The sequence below is a fragment of the Stegostoma tigrinum genome, chromosome 29, assembly GCF_030684315.1.
Source record: "Stegostoma tigrinum isolate sSteTig4 chromosome 29, sSteTig4.hap1, whole genome shotgun sequence".
Lineage (NCBI taxonomy): Eukaryota > Metazoa > Chordata > Chondrichthyes > Orectolobiformes > Stegostomatidae > Stegostoma > Stegostoma tigrinum.
Genome location: NC_081382.1, coordinates 7,162,045 through 7,183,612, shown reverse-complemented (window position 1 = coordinate 7,183,612; position 21,568 = coordinate 7,162,045). Strand labels below are relative to the sequence as shown.

The window sequence follows — 21,568 nt, the reverse complement described above, 5'->3', positions numbered from 1 at the left end:
TACCTTCAGATCCTAGGTCTACCTTCAAGTTTTGGGTCTATGTTCAGGTCCTGGATCTATCTTTAGGATGTGGATCTACCTTCAGGTCCCGTGTCTATCTTCAAATTGTGAGTCTACTTTCAAGCTACGGGTCTACTTTCAGTCCCTGGGTCTACCGTCAGGTCCTTGGTCCATCTTCCGGTCCTTTGGTCTACCTTCAGGTCTTTGGTCTACCCCTGGGTCCTGGGTCTACTTTCAGGCTTGAATGGCCTGCTCCTGCTCTTTGTCTCCCATAAAATTACTAGAGCGGCTGTCCTGGTAAATTGCTGACATTACTCTATCTCAGCTCCCTCGGTTCTCACCGGACACCCGGTCCATGCTGTACATGCGCTCGAGCTTCTTGCGGTGGCGGGCGGCCTCGCGCGCCTGCACATGCTCGCCGTCAACTGTCAGCAGCTGTGAGGACCCTGCGGCCTTCGCACAGCCAGGGCACTCCCTCGAGCTCTGCCTGCTGCCCGCCCAGGTCCTGCAGCGTCCGCCCCCGCCTGCCTGGGAGGGCCGCGCCTCCTTGCCGGGGGTACTCGCTGCTGCCGCTATCGTCGCCGTCCCGTCGCTCTCTGTCTCCCTCTCCGACAACAGCTGGCTCTCGCCTGAGATGGTGTAGACCCGCGGCTTCTGGCCGTCGGCCGGCTTCTCCGTCCCTTCCTCCGAGAAACTCCGGTCGAATCTTCCCTGAGAGATCATGGAGAGGCGGCGCTTGTTCTGCCCGGGCTGTTGGATCTCCGAGGAATGCTCCGGTGCCATCAGGGTCTCAGCCACCAAGTGATCTGAAAGGTAAGGGGAAAGAGAGCTAGAGATATCTGCACACGCTTCTTCCCTTCCTGCGGCTTTTTCAAAGTTCTCCTCTCACCTCAAATTTCTCTGGAGTACTGTACCTCAGCTCAGTTGGTAGTACACTCAATGTTATGATCCCAAACCCTATCCCAAGACCCGGAACACACAAGCCTCAGGGAAGTTGACACTGCATACAGTACTAAGGGTGTGCCACACTGTCAGAAGTGCCATCCAGATGCAGTGTTAACCTGAGCCTGCCCTCTCACACAGAAATCCCAGACCACTACTGTGAATAAAGAAGAACATTCTTTCTTCCTGGTGTCCTGATCGATTGTTAATCCCACAACCAATATCAGTAAAACAAATGGAAAATGGTGACCGGAACAGAGTCCACATGGCTTTACAAAGGGGAAATTGTGCTTGGCAAATGCATCAGAATTTTTCAACGATGTGGAGCGAATAAGGGGAGCCAATGAATGTGCTTTAGTGGGACGTTCAGAAGGTTTTCAATAAAATTCCACACAAGAGATTAGCCTGTAAAATCAAAGCACATGGGACTGGGGGTAGCATGTTGAAACAGATAGAGAACTGATTGCCACAGGAAACAAAAAGCAGGAATAAATGGGTCTTTTTTCCAAGTGGTAGACAGTGACTAATAAGGTTCCACAGGGGTCAGTGCTTGGACCCCAGCTAGTCACAGTTTATATTAATGATTGAGATATGGGAATTAAATGCAGTGTCTCCAGATTAGCAGATGACACGAAGCTGGGTGGGAGGGTGAATTGTGAGGAGGATGCAGAGATGCTTCAGTCTGACTTGGACAAGTTGAGTAGCGGGCATATGAATGGCAGATACAGAATAATGTGAATAAATGAGAAGATTGGGAAAGGGAGAGATGCAATGGAACTTGGTGCTCTGATCGATAGTTAATCCTGCCACCAATACTAGTAAAACAAATCGAAAATGATGACAGGAACAGACAGAGTCAGCATGCCTTTACATGGGGAAATCTCATTACTATTTGTGGGAGCTTGCTGTGCACAGACTGCTGCCTGCGCTGCCTACGTTACTACAGTGAATTCAGAGCAGTGCACCCTGGGTTGCAAAGTAGTTTTGCACATTCTGGTCGTAAGTATTCACAGATTCCCCAGTGGATGTCATCTGTGGAGCTCTTGGCAGAGGCCAGAAACAGACTCAGCTGTGATGCTACAACATGTCTCCCTGCTGACGTTGGCATGGCAGGAGGGGACAGTGCAGCAGGATCTCAGTTCTGTCCATCCCTGACAATGCGGCACTCCATCTGTATGATCCTGTGATTGTGCAGCACTCCCTCCGTGTGACCCCTGTGATAGTGCAGCACCCCCTCAGTACTGACTCTCCCACAGTGCAGCACTCCCTCAGTGTGTACTCTCTGACAGTGTGGCATTCCCTCGGTACTGACCCTCTGACAGTGTGGTGGTCCTTAAGTACTGTCCCTCCTACAGCACAGCACTCTCTCAGTACTGGCATTGTCTACTAGTCATTGTTTGCAGTGTGCAGCTGAACAGTGCAGAGCAGCTCGGTTTGGAAATGCAGTCTCTTTTGAGTCCAGGACATGGTTTGAGGCATCTACATTGCTTCTAATGTCCAGGGATTGTGTAATTTAGGTTCTGATTAGAAACTTTTGCTTCTATTTAAAATTCTGAGGTTCAATCAGATCAACTTATCAATGATTTTAATGGATGAAATTATGAAATGGATTTAGAGTTATATATGAATCTTGAAAATCACTGTTCCAGTTTGGTGTAAATTTCCTGTGTGAATTTTTTACGCCACAATATCAAATTCTGATTCCCGGGGAACAGAACGAAGCTGAGAGATTTTGTACATTTTCCTCCCTCAGCTGGTGAGAGAGTAACAGGTGATTGACACACGTCATAGCATATAATATAATGCCAGCACTAACACAATGTACGATCCTGTTACACTGCTCACCCAGGGCCAGCAATGTCTCCTATCAAATAACGGCAATAGACCCTCGGTTATTTTCACATTACATAATACGCAGCAAGAACATAGTTTTCCTTTCCTGGACTCACAAAACCAACTGACCACCTCAGTGTATAAAGGAAATCATTTCTGACCATTCAAATACTGTTTTCTGCTCGCTGTATAATTCTAATAATTTCAAATTTGTTCATTGGATTCCTTACAGTGTGGAAACAGGCCCTTCAGCCCAACACGTCCACATTGCCTCTTGATATATCCCACCCAGACCCATCCCCCTATAGCACACACATCCCTGAACACTATGGGCAATTTCCCATGGCCAATCCGCCGAGCCTGCACATTTTTTGGACTGTGGGAGGAAACTGGAGAACCCGGAGGAAACCCACGCAGACGCAGGGAGAATGTGCAAACTCCGCACAGACAGTCGCCCGAGGCTGAAATCGAACCCGGATCCCTGGTGCTGTGAAGCTGCAGTGCTAACCACTGAGCCACCGTGCCGACCCTGGCAAATGTTCCTGCTGATGTTTACAAATAGGTTACTTCAGTACAAACAGAGTGAGCAGCATATCAGCTAACAATCTGTCTGACCTCAGTGTATAAACACAGAAATTGCTGGAAAAGATCATTGGGTCTGGCAGCATCTGTGAAGAGAAATCAGAGTTAAAGTTTCAGGTCTGGTGACCCTTGGAACTGATAGTAGCTAGGAAAATGTTGACTTTTATGCAAAAGATAGAGGAGGGGAGGGGGTAAGAAGTAAACGATAGGTGATTGAGGAACAGAGCCCGAAGAGAGAGAGCTGTTGGACAGACAAAGGAGTTAATAACGACCTGGTGAGCAGGATTAATAAACTGAAACACCAAGGTGTTGAGCTGGATGAACACAGCAGGCCAAGCAGCATCAGAGGAGCAGGAAAACTGACGTCTCGGGTCTAAACACTTCTTCAGAAAATGGAGAATGGTCTAGGCCCGAAACGTCAGCTTTCCTGCTCCTCTGATGCTGCTTGGCCTGCTGTGTTCATCCAGCTCTACACCTTGTTATCTCAGATTCTCCAGCATCAGCAATTCCAACTATCTCAGGATTAGTGAGCTGTTAACGGAGACTGTTAGTGGCAAGCAATGGGTTGTGTGTAATAGCAGACTATGTGATCACAAGACCTGGTGTGTGGTGGTGAGGTTTAGCACATAGTAGAGTTCAAGCCCTAAAGTTATTGAACTCAGTATTGAGTACTGAAGGCTGCAGGGTCCCCAAGCAGAAAATGAGGTTTTGTTCTTCCAGTTTAAGCTGAGCTTCACTGGAGCACTGGAGTAAGCCAGAGACAGAGATATTGGCCAGGGAAAAGGGTAGTGTGTTAAAGTGGCTGTTCTTCTCTCTCTTTGGGCTCCAAGCCCAATCACCTATTACTTATTCGTTACAGCATTCCCACCTCACCCTCCCCACCCTGTCTTCTGCATAAAATCTATTATTTTCGTAGCTACCATCAGTCCTGAGGATGTGTTACCAGATCCAAAATGTTAACTCTGAGTCCTCTTCACAGATGCTGCCGGATTAATGAGCTTTTCCAGCAATTTCTGTTTTTGTTTCTGATTTACAGCATCCACAGTTCTTTCAGTTTTTATTTAATATTGACCTCTGGGTATCCCTGATGGCCAGAACCCCAGTAAGAATTATCCATCAAAATAGTGTTATAACATCTTACGCTGAGGAGGTTTGGGCTAACGTCTCAGCTGTAAGACAGAACCTCTGATGATACAGTGCTCCATCAGTACTGACCTTCAACCTAATGCTTCAGTGGTGCAGTACTCCCTCAGCAATCATTCTGGTTGAGATACCTCCTCAATGTTCACCTCTCAACAGTGCAACAGGCTGTTGGTTCTGACTGACCACACGACACTCCTTTTGTACTGACAGTAAAACACTCCCTCCATACTGACCGTCTGACAGTATGACACTCCTTCTGTACTGACCCACCCAGAGTGCTGCACTCCCTCAGTACTGACCCTCTGAAAGTGCAGCACTCCAAAGGTACTGACACTCTGACTCATTCAGTATTAATCTGATAGAGCAGCACTCCATCCTTACTAATCCTCTAACAGTGCAGCATTCCTTCTGTACTGACCCACCCATAGTGCAACACTCCCTCTGTACTGACCCTCCACGGTGCAGCACTCCCTATCTACCACTTTAATGTGTTGGCTAACTTTTTGCCTCAAATTTCTGAAGTGGACCTTCAATACATGATGTTGTGACCGAGAGGTTCAAGTGTTACCATCTAAGCCTTCTGGACTAGATAATGCAAAATGACTGTGGATTTGAGTCCCAGGAGGTATTAGCAACACTAGGATAAGGAAATAAAACAAGGAGAATAAGTTAAAAAAGCAAATGATCTAAAATGTTATATATCACTAAACTGGACACGCTTCAAAACATGGAGGCCTATGTTTTCTAATAGCACCTGTAGCCACTTGAGTTTGTATGTTGCACATCAGTGTCGCCAAACTGCGCTATCGCCTGTTTCATTGTAAACACTATTAAACCCTGGAAGCATCTCGCTGTCACTGTTCATTGCTCACACCCTCTGGTGAGCAGCAGATACTATGGAACCTTTTAGAGCAAAGACTGAATTGAGGTCATGGGTGGTGCTGTGGCAGACAATAAAAAGATACATTTTACAGCAAGAACCCGTCACAAGCACCTTTTCTGCTCACACCTCCTCGCTCTTGTGGTCTCTACTCCTAAATTTCACTGGATGCTACTTTTATCCATTAATTAATGAGAATTATTTCACCTTTGTGAAAGTGAAGTGTGATTGAAACTGAAGAAGCTGAGTAAGAAATGTTAATTTAGGGGAGAGTAATCTTCAGTGAAGTTTGATTAAAAGTTCAAGAAATTTATGACAGCATTCTTTCAGGATTATTGAACAAAAATTTTCACATGTAGGGATGCGCAGAGATGAGGCACAGGCTCATGTAGAAGGATGTGTAAGCATGCACACAAATATGTGCACATACATTCAAACACATACATCTAAAGAAGCAGTTTTGTATGAACAAATGATAAGCAAAGTGATGGATGGGGTCATGAACAGTGCTATCGAGGGGCACTTACAAGGGAATGTCCTGCTCACTGCCGTTCTGTTTGGGTTTTGAGGGGCATTCAGCTCTTGACCTTTCACAACCTTGGTCCAAACATGGATAAAAGAATTCCGGAGGTGAGGTCAGAGTGATGCTATCCTTGACATCAATGCAGCACTGTTGAAAGATTGTTACATCAAGGATCGCTTGCAAACCTGCAGTCAATGGGAATCAGGGAAAGCTCCCCACTGATTGCAGTCATTCCTGGTACATGGGAAAATAGTTGTGGTTGTTGAAGATCAGTCATCTCAGTGCAAGGGCATCTCTATAGGAGTTTCTCAGGATCGAGTTCAAGGCCCAACCATCTTCAGCTATTTCATCAATGTGCTGACCCCCATCATAAAAGCAGAAGTTGGGATGTTTGCTGATGATTGACAGTGTTCAGATTCATTCGTAACTCCTCAGGCCTGATCAGTATGTCCAAACGCAACAAGAGGTGGACAGTATCCAAGTTTAAGCTGACTAGTGACAAGTAACAGTCGCACCACATTAGTGCCAGACAATGACCATCTTCAACAAGAGAGAATCTGACCATGAACCCTTGATGTTTAATGCAATTACCATTGCTGAATCCTCCGCTAACATCCTGAAGGTTACCACTTAGCAAAAACTGAGCTGGAGCAGCCATAAATACAGTGGCTTCAAAAGCAAGTCAGAGGTTCGGAATTCTGCAGCTAGGAACTCACCTCATGACTCCCCTAAGTCTGTCTACCACATACAAGGCACAAGTCAGGAGTGTGATGGATTACTCCCCATTTGCCTGGATGAAGTTCAAACATGGGTGGCACGGTGGCTCAGTGGTTAGCAGCGCAGTCTCACAACGCCAGGGACCCGGATTCAATTCCAACCTGAGGCAACTGCCTGTGTGGAGTTTGCACATTTTCCCCGTGTCTTCATGTGTTTTCTCAAGGTGCTCCAGTTTCCTCCCACAGTCCAAAGATGTGCAGACGAGGTGGATCAGCCATGCTAAATTGCCCGTAGTGTTCAGGGGTGTGTGGGTTATAGGGGCATGAGTCTTGGTGGGATGCTTCAAGGGGCAGTCTGGACGTGTTGGGCTGAAGAGCCTGTTTCCACACTGTAGGGAATTTAATCTTTTAAAAAAAAGCACTCACGAGACTTGACACCATCCAGGACATAGCAGTCCACTTGATTGGCACCACATCCACATGTATCTACTCCCTCCACTACCGATGTTTAGCGGCAATAGTGTGCATCATCTATAAAATGCACTATAGAAACTCATAATGGCTCCTTCAACAACACCTTCCAAACCTGCAAATTTTACCACTTAGAAGGACAAGGGCAACAGATACATGGGAACACCACCATCAGCAAGCTCCCTTCAAGTCACTCACCATCCTACTTTGACTGTATCCCCATTTCTCAGTCCCACTGGGTCAATATCCTGGAATTCTCTTTGAAACAGCTATGTGAGTGTCCCTAATCCAAAAGAAAGCAGCTCCCCATCACCTTTGCAGGGGCAATTTGAGATGGACACTAAATGTTGGGCCAGCCTGTAAAGTACTCATTACATGAAGAATGAAACAAAACACATTCATTGGTCTGTTACATCCCTGCATGCGTACAAAAATATGGGCAAATACTCTTCACTTATAGGTGGCTCTATATTACAGCATATGTGTGCACATGCAAATGCATAACAAACCAAACATATACAAATTCAGCCATAAATTCATATGCAAATACAGAGCCACACATACACTCTGACAGATGCATGCACATACACACTAACAGACAGATGCAAACATGGGGAGAATCACAGCTGGAATCCACAGAACCACAGACAAACCTCCACAGCTATCGAGCGGCTGGAGCTTGTTTTTGACCTTGATTGAATCAGCCAGAGCGATTGTAGCCAACAGGCTCTGGGCCAACTGACTCTCGGTGAACAGCCCCAATTAGACTCTTCGATGTAATTACTTTTAATCGCCGGCTATAAAAATATCTGCTGGGATTGTGTTGCATTCAGAAATGGATGCTTGAAATCCTACTTGGCCTCCAGCACCAATAAAATTGCGTATGTGTCTACTCCCTGACCCCGCTGTACAGTCCTTACACAATACATCCCAGATATACTGAAACCAAGCAAGTGGCTGAAGTACAGGATAATTCACAATCCATTGTAACATTTCCTTTTTCATTCACACTCCACATAGCGCCGAAGCAATACTGTATGGATAAGATTGAGTGGCCAGCAAACTCAAAGTCAGACCAGGGATTCTTCAAATACATAAAATATACCTATGTGTGGGAGTTTGGAATTCAGGGTTCCCGAGAATGAGGGAAACACACGCACCCTTCGTAGGATAGGTTAAAAACTAGTTCTATGCCAGCCTCAAACACAGAGTACCTAGATTAGGATTGGAATCTCTTCACTATCATCACATCCAGCAGAAAAGAAGACAACTGGGCTTGAAAAACACCAGTCACCTTCATCTTAGGATATCTTTGCAGGACTCCCTCCGGATCATTTCCTAGGTCCAACCATTTTCAACTGTTTCCGACCTCCTTTCCATCATAATGTCAGAAATTGAGCACCATTTGTGACTCCTCAATACTAAAGTAGTTGATGCCCACATTCAGGAAGACCCAGATGATATCTAGGCTTGGGCTGTTTAGGGACAAGCAAGATTCAAGCCACACAAGCCCTAAACAGTGACAGTCTCCAACAAGGAAGAATTTTACCATTTCCTTTGACATTATCATTCAGTGGATTGAGGAACCCCTTTAAACAGACTTAACTAAATTAGACATATTTATATTGTATCTACAACAGCAGACTAGAGATTCTGCAGCACATAACTCATGATCTATTTTCTGGAAGCCTGTCCACCATCTACAAGGCACCAGTCAGGAGTTTGAGGAAATAGCCTCTTCTTGCCTGGATGAGCACACCTCTAACAACAAGCAAACTTGACACCATCCAGGATAGAGCTTGATGCCCACTTAGTTGACACCCTATCCATCTCTTCCCTCCATTATTGACACACATTGGCAATAATATCACACACAAGATGCATTACAGCAACTCATCAAAGTGCCTTCTGCAACATATTCTAAATTTACAATTTCTACCACTAAGGACAAGGCCAGCAGATGCACCACCATCTGAAAGTTCACCTCCACGATGCACATGATCCTGACTTGGAACTACATTGCTTTTTCTTCATTGCTGCTAGGTCAATTTTCTGGAACTCACTCCCTAACAGTACTGGGCAACCCTATGGATTCCCATGGTTCAAAAAAGTGGCTCAATCCCACATTCTCCTGGGCAATTTAGGGTGGACAACAGATCACCTCCTCGCCAGTAATGCTAATCTACTATGAATGTATTTAAAAAGGATGAAGCTCTTCAGGAAGAAGATAGATAGATTGGTGGGTAAAAAGAGTAAGAAAATTGCCAAATGCTGGAAATCAGGGGATAGTAAGAAATCTCTGATTGAGAGAAGGTGGCTTAAATTTGTTTGGCTATCTAAGATTAGACTGAAAAATATTCACCTACTTTCATCTGCCAAAACTCAATCAAACTCGTCTGAATTTCCAGCATTTGTCTTCTGAAATTTAATGTGACAGCAAGTTGTCTGGATTAAATATAAAGCTGTACATATTGTCACACATCCCACTGTTATCAGGAACGGGAGCACAGATGGCATGTCCCTAGACTAGTAATCCAGAGGCTTGGACTAAAATTCCTGAAACATGAGCTCAAATGCCATCACTGCACTTGGGGAATTTAAATGCGTTTAATGATATAAGGAGGCAGTCTCAGTAATGGTGACCTTATAATTACTGGTTCACTGATGCCCTGTTGGGAAGAGATCTACTCTCCATATCTGGTCTGGGCCTGCATGTGACCCTAGAATAATGTGGTTGATTCATAATTGCCCTTTGACATGTCTCAGAAAATTATTCAGTTGCATCAAATTGCTTTGAAAACATTTAAGAAAACTAAAACTGGCTGACCATTTGGTATTGACAAGACAAAGGCACAACCAGCCTAGTTAATCCTTCAAAGTCATCCTCAAGAACATTTGGGGATTTATACTAAAATTGGGAGAGGTGTCCCAAAGACAAGATAAACAACAGTCTGACATAATCTCATACTCACATTCATACCCTACAGCAAATAAACACACCATCACTAGAGATGGCTGCACTGTGGTATGCAGTCAGGAGGAATTACCCTCAACATCGATTCCAGGCTCCAAGAAGGCTCATGGCACCAGGTCAAACATGAGCAAGAAAACCTCCTTTAGATTATAACTTATCCTGCTCCTTCAGTTGATGAATTAGCCCTCCTACATGTTGAGCCAATCCCACATGGCCCTTTCTTCACATTTAAGTTAACAGTACTATGATGGGTGGTTTAACCAGTATGTCAAATGTCATAGATTTTGAACAGATACAGTAGCTCAGAACAGGGCACACATAAATTGCTGTGGGCATCAGCAGCAGAACTATAGTCTGTAACTTCACGATATGACAAATGCTGTCGTCTATCATTATCATCATGCCAGGGATCACCCTGGTTTGGTGAAGAGTGCAGGAGAGCATGCCAGGAGCAGCACCAGACATACCTAAAAATGAAGTGCCAACCTTCAAAGCTAAAAACAGGAATAACATGCATGCCAAACAAGTGATAGATGTAAACAATTCCAAAGTCAATGGATCAGATCAAGTTTCTACAGACCTCCCACATCCAATTAAGAATAGTGGAAGCCAAATAATCACTAACCAGAAAAGTATCCTCATCCTCAAACATGGAAGAACCGAGTACGCAAGTGCAAAAGGAAAGGCTGAAGCATTTGCGTCCATCTTCAGCCAGAAGTGCTGAGTGGATGACACATCTCAGCTTCCTCTGGAGGTTCCCAGCATCACAGATGCCAATCTTTAACCAATTCACTTCATTCAATGCAATAGCAAGAAACTGCAGAAGGCCTTGGATGTGCAAAGACCATAGTTCCTGACAACATTCCGACAATAGTACTGAAGATTTGTGCTTTAGAATTTCCTGCACACCTAGCCAACTGTTCCTGTACAACCAAATACCAGCATCAACCCAACGATTATCCAGGTATGTCCTGTCCACAAAAAAAAAATGACGAATCCAACCCAGCCAATTATCACTCATCTTGTCGCCTCAATCATCAGCAAAGTGATGAAATGATTCATCAACAGTGCTATCAAGCAGCACCAACTGACATATGTCATAATGAAAATAGGCATAACTGAATGATCATGCTGACTCTTCCATCACGTGTATCAGACTTAACTTCTCAAGAGACAATCTAATCACCTTCCTTTGTCATCCAATAGAGTTTTCATCCTGAAACGCTAACAATAACCATTACATCCTGCCAGTTACTATCGATCAGAAACTGAATTGGACCATATACGGAGTAGGTCAGTCGCTGAGAATTCTGGAGCAGATAACCCACTTCCTGACTCCCCAAAGACTGTTCACTATCAACAAGGCACAATCCAGAAGTTAATGAAATATGTTCCACTTGCCTGAACGATTACAGTTCTGAGTCGTACATGACAACAGTGAAGAAAAACAGCCTGTCTTATTTTCTCACCATTTGCCATGTTAAATATTCATTCTATCTACCAGTAGACCCTAGGGACAGCAGGGTTTAGTTCATAAAATGTACACTGCTGCACCCACCAAAGCTCCTTTTGACAGCAGCATAGAAAACACAAACCCCCAGAAGAACGTGGGCAGCAGACACATGGGAACACTTACACCTGTAAGTTCTCTTAGACAGATATTGCCATTCCTTCAATGTCACTGGGTCAAAATCCTGAAACTCCCTCCTCACCGCACTGTGGATCTACCTACCCCAAAAACACTGCAGCAGTTCAAGAATACGGCTCAATCACCATCTGCTCAGCTACAGTCAGCAACAGGCAACAAATGTTAGCCCAGCCAGCAATGCTCATATCCAATTAATGATTTTTTAAAAAGCATACCTATCATTGCACAATCCCAACACCTTTCAATCTGCAATATACTTAGTCTGTGGGATTGAGTTGTGCTGGAGAAGGGTTATGTAGTGTAGGAGAGATGCAGTGTAGTGCAAAAACCACTAATCAGCTGATCCTGCAGTTTGGAAACTTTGCACACTTTTCCCATGGATGCTGATTAATGTTGGGACATGCTGATTAAAATTAGGACAATGGACAAGGGTGCACATACCTATTGCTGGCTGTGTTCTCGGGAGAAATCCTGCTCACTTGCCTTCAAAGAAAATAATGAGGTGAAAGCTGTGGCTATGGACCTTCTGATCCTTTTAGCTACCATTGTTTGGGATCATGCACTCACCTCAAGGGAAGAGGTAGCAGCCAAGATGCTGAGAACAATAAAGCACCATTGTTAAACCTCTTCATCTCTCCGCCTTCCAGTCTCTCTCTTCATCTCTTTTTATGCTTGGTCTTTCTTACTTTCTCTCTCTGTCTCTATTTCTATGTCATTTGTATGTTAATCTTGCTGGTTTTCTTTCTGTCATTCTCTTTCCCTCTCTCTTCTGCCTTTCTCTCCTTGTCTTCTAATTGTAGTTTCAGGTTGTTCGATTTCTTGAAAGGGCACGCTCGGACTTTGAGACCTTTTTTTTGACAGGAAGGTAACAGGTTATACCTAAGGAGTCAAGCTTGGATTGCTTGTGATAGCTAAGCTCACTGTAGATGTGCAGCTTTTATCTGTTATGTACATCCTGCCAAATCATTGTCCTTGCTGTATTTCTAATGAAAAGACAATATTTGATGGAACAATCATGAGCGAGGTTTAACATAAACATTAACAGAGAACAGTCAGTATTTTCTCTGATCAGATAAATAAATGAATATTTAATGTGGCAAATGGTGAGAAAATAAAACAGGCTGTTTTGCTTTTGTTAGTGATAATGGGAACTGCAGATGCTGGAGAATCCAAGATAACGAAATGTGAGGCTGGATGAACACAACAGGCCCAGCAGCATCTCAGGAGCACAAAAGCTGACGTTTTGGGCCTAGACCCTAAACGTCAGCTTTTGTGCTCCTGAGATGCTGCTGGGCCTGCTGTGTTCATCCAGCCTCACATTTCGTTATCTTGTTTTGTTTTTGTTGTTGACATGTACTTTGAATCAAAACCTTTGGGAACGTTCTCCCTAAAGTTCTGCCATCTTCCTCACTGTTATGTGACCAGTCGTTTCGATATTTCTAATAGTACCTGAATGTGGAAACTGGTATCTGCCCATGGCTCTGTGGTAGCACTCTCAACATTGAGTCAGAAGGCTGTTTGTTGACAGATACTGTTCTTCGGAAAATGCAAACCGATGCCATGCCTGCTATCTAAGATGGATATAATAGGTTTCGTAACACTATTTCAAAGAAGCCCAGGGGATTTCTGCAAATTGCTGATATTTATCCCTCAATGAACTTGAATAAAAACAGACTATACAGTCATTGTAATGATGCTGTTTCAGGGAGCTAGCTGTGCACAAATCAGCTGTGACATTACAGCAATTTGTCCACATTACAACAACTTTTACACGATAAAAGTGACCACATTTCAAAAGCAATTTCTTCTCTATAAACACTTCAGGATTTCATGACATTATAAAAGGCCCTATTTAAATGCAAATGCTTATTTCTTTCCCTTGTCAATACTACATCAGTATAAGTGGCAGACATTTTTAAGGAAATATTCAATTGCTCCCAAATAAAATATATCCCAGAGAGGAAAAACAACTGTAAGAGGGGATAAAGCATCCATGGCTAAGCAACCAAGTGAAAGACAACATAAAGGCATAAACTAAGGCATACCATATTGTAGAGGTCAGTATCAGGCTGGCAGATTAGGAAACTAAAAAAGTAATAAAAAGGCCAAAGATTAATTATGAAAAAAATAACTAGTGCAAAGTAAGACATGGATAGCAAAAGCACTGATTGGAAATGGCTAATGTAAAGCCTTTATTCAAAAGGGAAGGGCAGTAGAAAGTACAAAACTATAGGCCAGTTAGTTTAACACCTATCATTGGAAATTTGTTGAAATCAATTATGAAGAAACTGTGATGGTACCATGGCTTCAAGAGGTGTATTTTGTACTTTAGTTGTGAAGAAAGGTTGATACAGACTTTACAGCAGTCTTCGCAAAGCCAATGAATAAAGTAAATAGATTGTGAGGCCTTAGCTTTTTGAAAATTTGGAACAATAGCAGCAGCCTGAATGAGTGGAATCAAGCTCCCACAGGACCAGGATTTTTAGTTTTAGCAGTTTGCTGGATCCTTGAAGCTGAATGTGAAAGCTCTCATTCTTCTCTCTGTTACAGCTAAAGACTGGGGTTCACTTCCTTCTGCTAGGATTGCATGTGAGACAATCTATTTTGTTGAATTTGCCGTTGCCAAGGGTATGTTTATGGGATGTTACTGTATTGGAGCAATTAATTAGTAGTAGCTAATATATTATTTTGTTAAACGCTTTGATAGAGTGACAGCTGATTCTTTCATTTCTTTTTTGTCTGCATTTTAACTGTAGTGTAAAACTAAAGTGTGCGTTGCTTAAAGTCGAGTAGTTTGACCAATCAAATTGCATCTGGAACACAACATTTAAAATAAAAACAAGTTAGGGTTTGGGATATCTTCTTAATATATTTTGAAGAGGTTTGGTCCAGTCCATAATATAAGTAATAATGATACATTTGGAAAATCAAATCACAACCCAAAAGAGCATGATTTTATGAAGGGTAAATCATGCTTGACTAATTTCCTAAAGTTTTATGCAAATATGTAGTGGTGGATAATGGACAGGCCTGTGTATTATTCTCCCCTTCCACATACCAATCAGGTATTGTGTAGAATATTGAAGAGGCTCAGGTACTGGACATGGTGGATACGTCCAGCCTGGCCTTGTGTCTACAGACCCAGTAAACTGAACTTAAAGCTACATCAGTGGATCTGCATATCCATCTGCTTTGCTGACATTGGGCTGTTTCAGGGTGTATATATTCTGTGGACTGCAGCTGACTCAGGAAATCTAACTGTGGATATACAATTCATATAAAAGCACCTGAAGAAATTCACTCTTACACACCAGAATTCAGAGGGCTTCAACCAGCCATTCTTGTCATGTATTTAGAGAATCTACCAGGCAGATGCATCCATTCAGCCTCTCTCAGTCACACACAGAATTTCAGAGGGAAACAACTCCTGCTGAATTGCGCACTCACACGCAACCTTTCACAGACAGACAGCTCCATACATTTCTTCCTTTTGCACACAAACAGTAATTTCAGAGATTTATAAATTTCACTCACGCTCGCACATGCACACAGCCTGGCTGACATACAATACCATTCAGCATGAAGAAGGCTCTTGGAATTTTTTTGGGATCTAGAACTTGCTACTTGAAAACCTGAGGTAAGGGTGTTTTCAGAAATAATTCTGAAGTGAGTTGGGCAGATGCCTGAAGATGAGGAATTCACATTTGTAGACAATAAGTGAGATATTGCATGACAGCTTGTCCACAGAGATCCCACAATTAACCAAATGGCCACTTTCTGTGCTTCAAACTCCTAAGATTTTTATAATCTCTTTCTCTCACAGATGCTGTCACACAAAACCTCTCACAATCTCCTCAGGTTAACAATCTCATTCAGTCCTGAGGAGCAGTAAGAATTGGGAGTCCACGTACAGACAGCAATAAAAGCTGATGGACAAGTACAAAAATAATTTAAAAGGCTGATGGAATGTTAGCCTTTATCTTAAGTAGGCTGGAATGTAAAGTCAGTAAAGCTCTTGTTCCGCCTCATCTGGAGCACTGTGTTCTGGGAATCACAGTTCAGGGAAGATATATTGACCTTGAAAAGGGGTACATTGCAGATTCACCAGAATTAGGTCAAAGTTAAAATTATGAAATTTCAAGTAAAGATGTAAAGAATAGACTTGTATTCCCTTGAATAAAGAGTAATAAAGGAAATATAACTGAGCTGTGGGATTGAGACAGGGGAGGCAGTTAGACAGAGGAGAAGCAGATGGTATCAGATAGAGAGAGAGAGAGGCACAGGTGCAGACTCAAAAGTTAAAGATTACAAGGAGGTCATAGAGGAGCTATTTTCCCTTGTGGAGGTGTACACAGCAAAGAAGCACAGCCTTTATATTAGATCGCGACTGTTCTGAACTGATATCCAAAAACATTTCTTCATACAAGAGGAAATCTGGAATTTGCTCCCTCCAGAAGTAGTTGAGACGGGAAATCAATTTAAAATTTCACAACTGAGACCCATCAATTCAATCCTCATCTGGGTGTTTCAGTATGTAGAAGAAAAGTAGGTCATTAGAACTGCGACACAGAATACCCATTGAATGGGTAGAACAAACTGGAATGTCCGAATGGCCAGCGCCAGTCCTACCTTGCTCTGCTCCTCAGACACCAACACAGAATCTCTAACCTCAGAAAATGTCGGGCTGCTGATGATAGATTAACAATACCCCGATGATAAAACCCCAGGAGGCTGCCTTGAGAGATACAGCGTGTGAGCACAGCACAAGGCAAAAAATACAGTAGTGGCTATCTAAAGCCCCTTACTCTGCGAGGGATATGGGAACACTGAGAGGTTAGAGGGGCAGGAGAGGCTTTGGGAGTGGGGTGAGGGGTAGAGTGGGGGTGGAGGTCATAGTGAATGAGAGATAGTCTCTTACCTGATGCCTTGGTGCTACTGGTACCAGGCTCAGTCTGCGACAGATACTCTCTGAAAGCTTGTGCTGCTCTTCATGTTTGAAGCCACAACATAGCAAACACAGGGGAAATTAGGAGAAAATAATAAAATGTCAGAGAATGAGACACCTCCCAAAACTAAACAAGTGAAAAATTCACACATAAGTGAAAGCAGGTTCATCTCACAGTGACAAGCAGATAAAATGAATGAACATATTGGGGAATAAAAAAATCAATCAGTTCTTGTAGGATCAGCATTATAAATATAATTTAATTAAATTCAACAGCCCATTACTGTAGAGGACATGGAGTACATTCAATATTTCTACATTTCCAACCACTGCATCTTTAAATGTTTCAAAAAAGGAAATAGACAGCAGCAATCCAGCGAAGTGATGGACGGTCTTCTCACTCGTTGGGTAGAGTTAGCCTCATAGTGTGAAGTGTGACACACAGAGAAGGAGACAGCACAGACAGGAGTAGAATCAATACAGGGAGACAATAAAATATGAGTAGTGCAGTGGAGATAATGGAAAGCAGAAAGCTTAAAACAATTGCAACAACTGGGGTCAAATGTTTAGCGTCTTGTGGAGTACGCATCTGCAATTTTCAGCCCGTTCGTTTTAAACAAATCCAACAACTACAGCAAAACCATGGCCGCAGGAATATTAACATCAGCTCGCTCCGAAGTTGCAGGTTAAAAGTGCAAATTGTACAGAGTGGATGGAGGAGCTATGGCAACGGGGCAGGGAGGAACAGATGAGGAAGACAGTGAAAACGAGATTTACAGAGGAAAAGAGAAACAGGAGGACATAACAGAGAGAGACTGCGCAGACATAACAAAACAAATAAATAAACAATATACACAAAAGAAAACAGAATAAGAGAAATCACTTTGAATAGAGAGAGGTGGTGAGGAAACGGTCAAAGCCAGAAAGAAGTAGTAAAGAGGCAGGAGAGAGACAGAGACACAAGGAGCAGGAATCACTCGGGAGCTGGTCTGAGTTCCGGACCGCTAACCAAGGCTCGCGGGTTTCTGATGAAACGCACATGAGACTGAGCGAATGGACAGTCCCCCCTGGGCACTGGCACCGGAGATTTCTTTCTGCTGAGCAGGACCGAGCAAACTTTGGTAGCATCAACTTTTGCATGTGCAGGGTAGAATCGCTGGCTAGATGTAGTCGAGCCAGAGAGCAAATCCAGCAGCCCCTCTAACGGGAACTTTGGTGCAACTCAAATGCAGTGCAGCAGAATGGGCTGCAGCAACCCGGCGTTTCTCGGTGGAGAGAGGGAGGGGGTCGAGGACTGGGTGGGTGCCCCGCTGCCTGGTACGAGAAGGTGACGCCCAGCTCCCGACCCAGGTGGCACTTACCTGACCTTGGATTCAGCCGAGCAGATGGCATTGCTCCGCGGGTTCTTCCGTTTGGAAACAGCGCTGCCCATCCTGGATGGAGAGCCGGGAAATGGGAGACATGGCAGTCACAGAGCGGCCGGGAGTAACCCCTCTCCCATGCCAGGCAGTGCCAGTCTCCGGGAGCCGTGTGCTGCCTGCAGCTCGCAGCCGCCTGCCATGCTCGGCTCGGGCTGAGTGGCGGAGCAAGGGGGCTGGTCTGGGGCGGAGCCCGGGCACAGAGCAGGCGGAGCGCCGGCACAGTGGGCAGGAACAGGCTAACCCAATACGGAGAGCGGGGGAGTGAGTGGCCCTGTCACAACCCGAGGGGAGCAGCAGCCACCCGCCCCGGGGGACAAATAGAGCGAGAAGGGGACGAGGGTAAGATAAAAAGGAGTCAGTGAAGGGGCAGATAGAGAGATCAGCTGGAGGGAAGGCGATAAAACTGAGGGCAGAAAGGAAGAGAAAAATGGGCCGCTAGCAGATCTTTTATAATTCATTCATGGGATATGGACATCGCTGACTAGACCAGCATTTACTGCCCCAGAGAAGGGGGTGATGAACTGCCTTCTCGAAATGCTGCAGCCTTTAGTGCATAGAGACACCCACAGCGATGTTGGGAAGATACTTGCGATATTTTGGCCCCTGGAACCAAGGGAACAGAGATATTTTTCCAAGTTAGGACGGTGTGTAGCTTGGAGGGCAACTTTCAGGTCGTGATCTCCACATGTATCTGGTGCCTTTGTCTTTCCAGGTAGTGAACAGCCAAGGGGCTACCTCAAAAGTTTTTGCAGAAAATAAAAGTTCATGGAGTGTGAGTAGCACATTGGAATGGATAGATGGCTCGCTGGCTAACAGGGAAAAGAGAGTCAGGATAAATGGCTTTCAGGTTGGCAAGATGAAGCAAGCAGTGTACCACAGAGAGTGGTGCTGAGATTGTCTCTGTTTATAATATATATAAAAGACTTGAGGGATGAAAAATACAGTTGCCAAACTAGCTGATGACACAAAGATAGACACAAACACAAGCTGTGAAGAGGATATGAGGTAGTTACAAAAACAGATAATGATATATTATGTGAGCAAAGATTTGGCAAATGGAATACAATGTGGGAAAATGTACAATGGCCCATTTTGAATAGAAATAAATTATATTATCAAAATGGTGAGAGATTGGAGACTCTGTGATGCAGAGAGATCTGGGTGTCCTCATGCATGAATCGCGACAGGTTAGTACACAGGTACAGCAAGTAATTATGAAAACTAATAGAATGGGGTTATTTAACACAAGAAGAATCAAATGTAAAAGTTGGGAGCGTATGCTACAGTTATACAGGATGTTAGTGAGACTGTACCTGCAATACTTTGTACGGTATTGTACACTTTATTTGAAAAAGGATGTAAATATGCCAGAAACTGTTCAGAAGAGGTTTGCAAGATGAATATCTTGAATCAATGGCTTTTCTCATGAGGCTAGGCTTGCATCTGCTGGAGTTTAGAAATGCAAGAGGTGACTTGATTGAAACATATCAAATCTTGTTGAGTCTTGACAGGGCAGATCTGGTGAGGATATTTCCTCTGATGGGGGAGACTAGAACCAGGGGCCACTGTTTGAAAATCAGACATCACTCATTAAAGACAGAGATGAAATGAAAATCTCTTCTCACAGATGATTATGAGTCTTTAGAACCCTTCCTGAAAAGAGGTGGAAGCAGAGTCACTGAACATTTTTAAAGCCGAGATAGGTAGATTCGTGTTAGGCAAAGAGGTGAAAAGTTATTATGGTAGGCAAGAATGCAGGTTTGAGATTGCCACAACCTTATTGAATTGTATTTTGGGCTCAAGAGGGTGAATGGCCTACTCTTGGGCCTTGTTGTTATAGAGAGACAGGGCAATTGAGGAAGTGGAGAGAAGAAAAAGGCAGATAAAAAGGATTTGATAGTGAACGGAGCAAATGGAAGAATGCAGAGGAGAGGGGATAAAGAGAAGGCAGATAGAGAGTTGTAGACGGATAGGCAGTGCATGAAGGGGTAGGGTGGATAGAAAGAGAAGGAAACATCCCTCAGCTAAATGGATGGGTTGATGAGAGTCATGCTTTTGAAGTGTAACACTTGCATTTTCAGAAAGCACTTGATACAGTGCTTCACAACAAACTTGTGAAGAAAGTTGAGGGAAGGTGATAGGAAACAGACAGTCATGCTCATTGGATATCTTTTGAGCTGTAGAGATTTGTAGTAGAGTTTCCCAGAGGTTGGTATTGGGACCCTTGCTTTTGCTAATATATTTAAGGGATATGTATCTTGATATGCAGAGAACAATTTCAGAGTTTTAAGATGGCACTAAACTTTGAAGAATTATAAACTATAAAAAGGACAGTGTGGCTGCCTAAAGAACATTGACATGTTGGTGGAGCGGTGGACCAGTAGCAGATGAGTTTTAATACAGAGAAGTGTGAAGTGATGCAATTTGGTCCGAAGAACAGCAAAATATAATACAAATTAGGGATTACAAGTCTAAAAGGGGTGCAGGACCAGAGTATCCTAAATGTATTTGTACACAGATCATTGAAGGTAGCAGGACAAGTGAAGACAGCATACCATGCTCTTAGCTTTATTAATAGGGGAACAGTACACAAGGATGGATGTTGAACTTGTACAAGACACTTGTTAGACCTCATCTGAAGTACCGTGTACAGTTGTGTATGTCTCAGTTTAGGAAAGATGTGAATGCATTGGTGAGAGTGCAGAAGCAATTTATAAGAATGGCTTCAGGAATGAGACCCTTCAGTTATGAGGGTAGATTAAAGAAGTTGGGACCGTTCTTGCTGCGGCGAAGAAGACTGAGCAGAAATTTGATTGACGGCTGAATAGAGTAGATAGGGGAAGCTCTTTCTGCTTGCAAAAGAAACAAGAATGGAAAGGCATAGATTTGAAGTGATTGTGCAAAAGAAGCAAGGGTGATATGAGAATTTTTTTTCGCACAGTGACTTTTTTATGGTATGGAATACACTGCCTGGAAATGTAGGTGAGGCAGGGTCAGTTGAGGTATACAAGAGGGCATTGGAAGGTTATTTGGGTAGAAAAGGTGTGAAGGGCATGGGGAAAATGCCAGGAGCTTGGCATGAGGTAATATAGCTAGTGCAGGCAGGATGGGCCCAATGGTTTCCTTCCACACCATGACAATGCTGTGATGGGGCAGACTGTGGAAGAGGGACAGATAGTGATGACAAGTGGGGAACAGTTCAGAGCGGCAGGAGTGAACAGGAAAGGAAGGGCTGATAGGGAAGGAGAAGAGATAGAGTAATACGAACAAATAGGAAGTGGCAGGCCAGAAAGGGTTGGATCAGAAGGGTATAGATGCACCAGTGGAGATTAGGAAGGGCTAGAAAGGGAAGGAGAATTCTTTGAGAATCTGAGGACCCAGAAAGGGAAAGGAAATTAATTAACTCACATTTAGTGAAGGCTCCTTTTTGCTACTGTCTATCAAATGCTAACTTGATGTCAAAGGTGGTCACTTTCAACTCATCTTTAGT

At 43.7% G+C, this 21,568-nt stretch overlaps 1 protein-coding gene across 1 annotated transcript in view; it reads right to left on the bottom strand.

The window, feature by feature from the left end:
* nsmfb (NMDA receptor synaptonuclear signaling and neuronal migration factor b) overlaps positions 1-18,229 on the bottom strand; it is an 81,367-nt gene extending 63,138 nt beyond the window's left edge. The window contains exons 1-3 of the mRNA XM_048558743.2: positions 18,019-18,229; positions 16,631-16,698; positions 342-806 (exon numbers count right to left, since the gene is read on the bottom strand). Of these exons, the coding sequence (XP_048414700.1) occupies positions 342-806; positions 16,631-16,698; positions 18,019-18,089 (604 nt within the window). The 5' untranslated portion in view covers positions 18,090-18,229. The remainder of the gene's footprint in view (positions 1-341; positions 807-16,630; positions 16,699-18,018) is intronic.
* Positions 18,230-21,568: the final 3,339 nt, after the last annotated feature.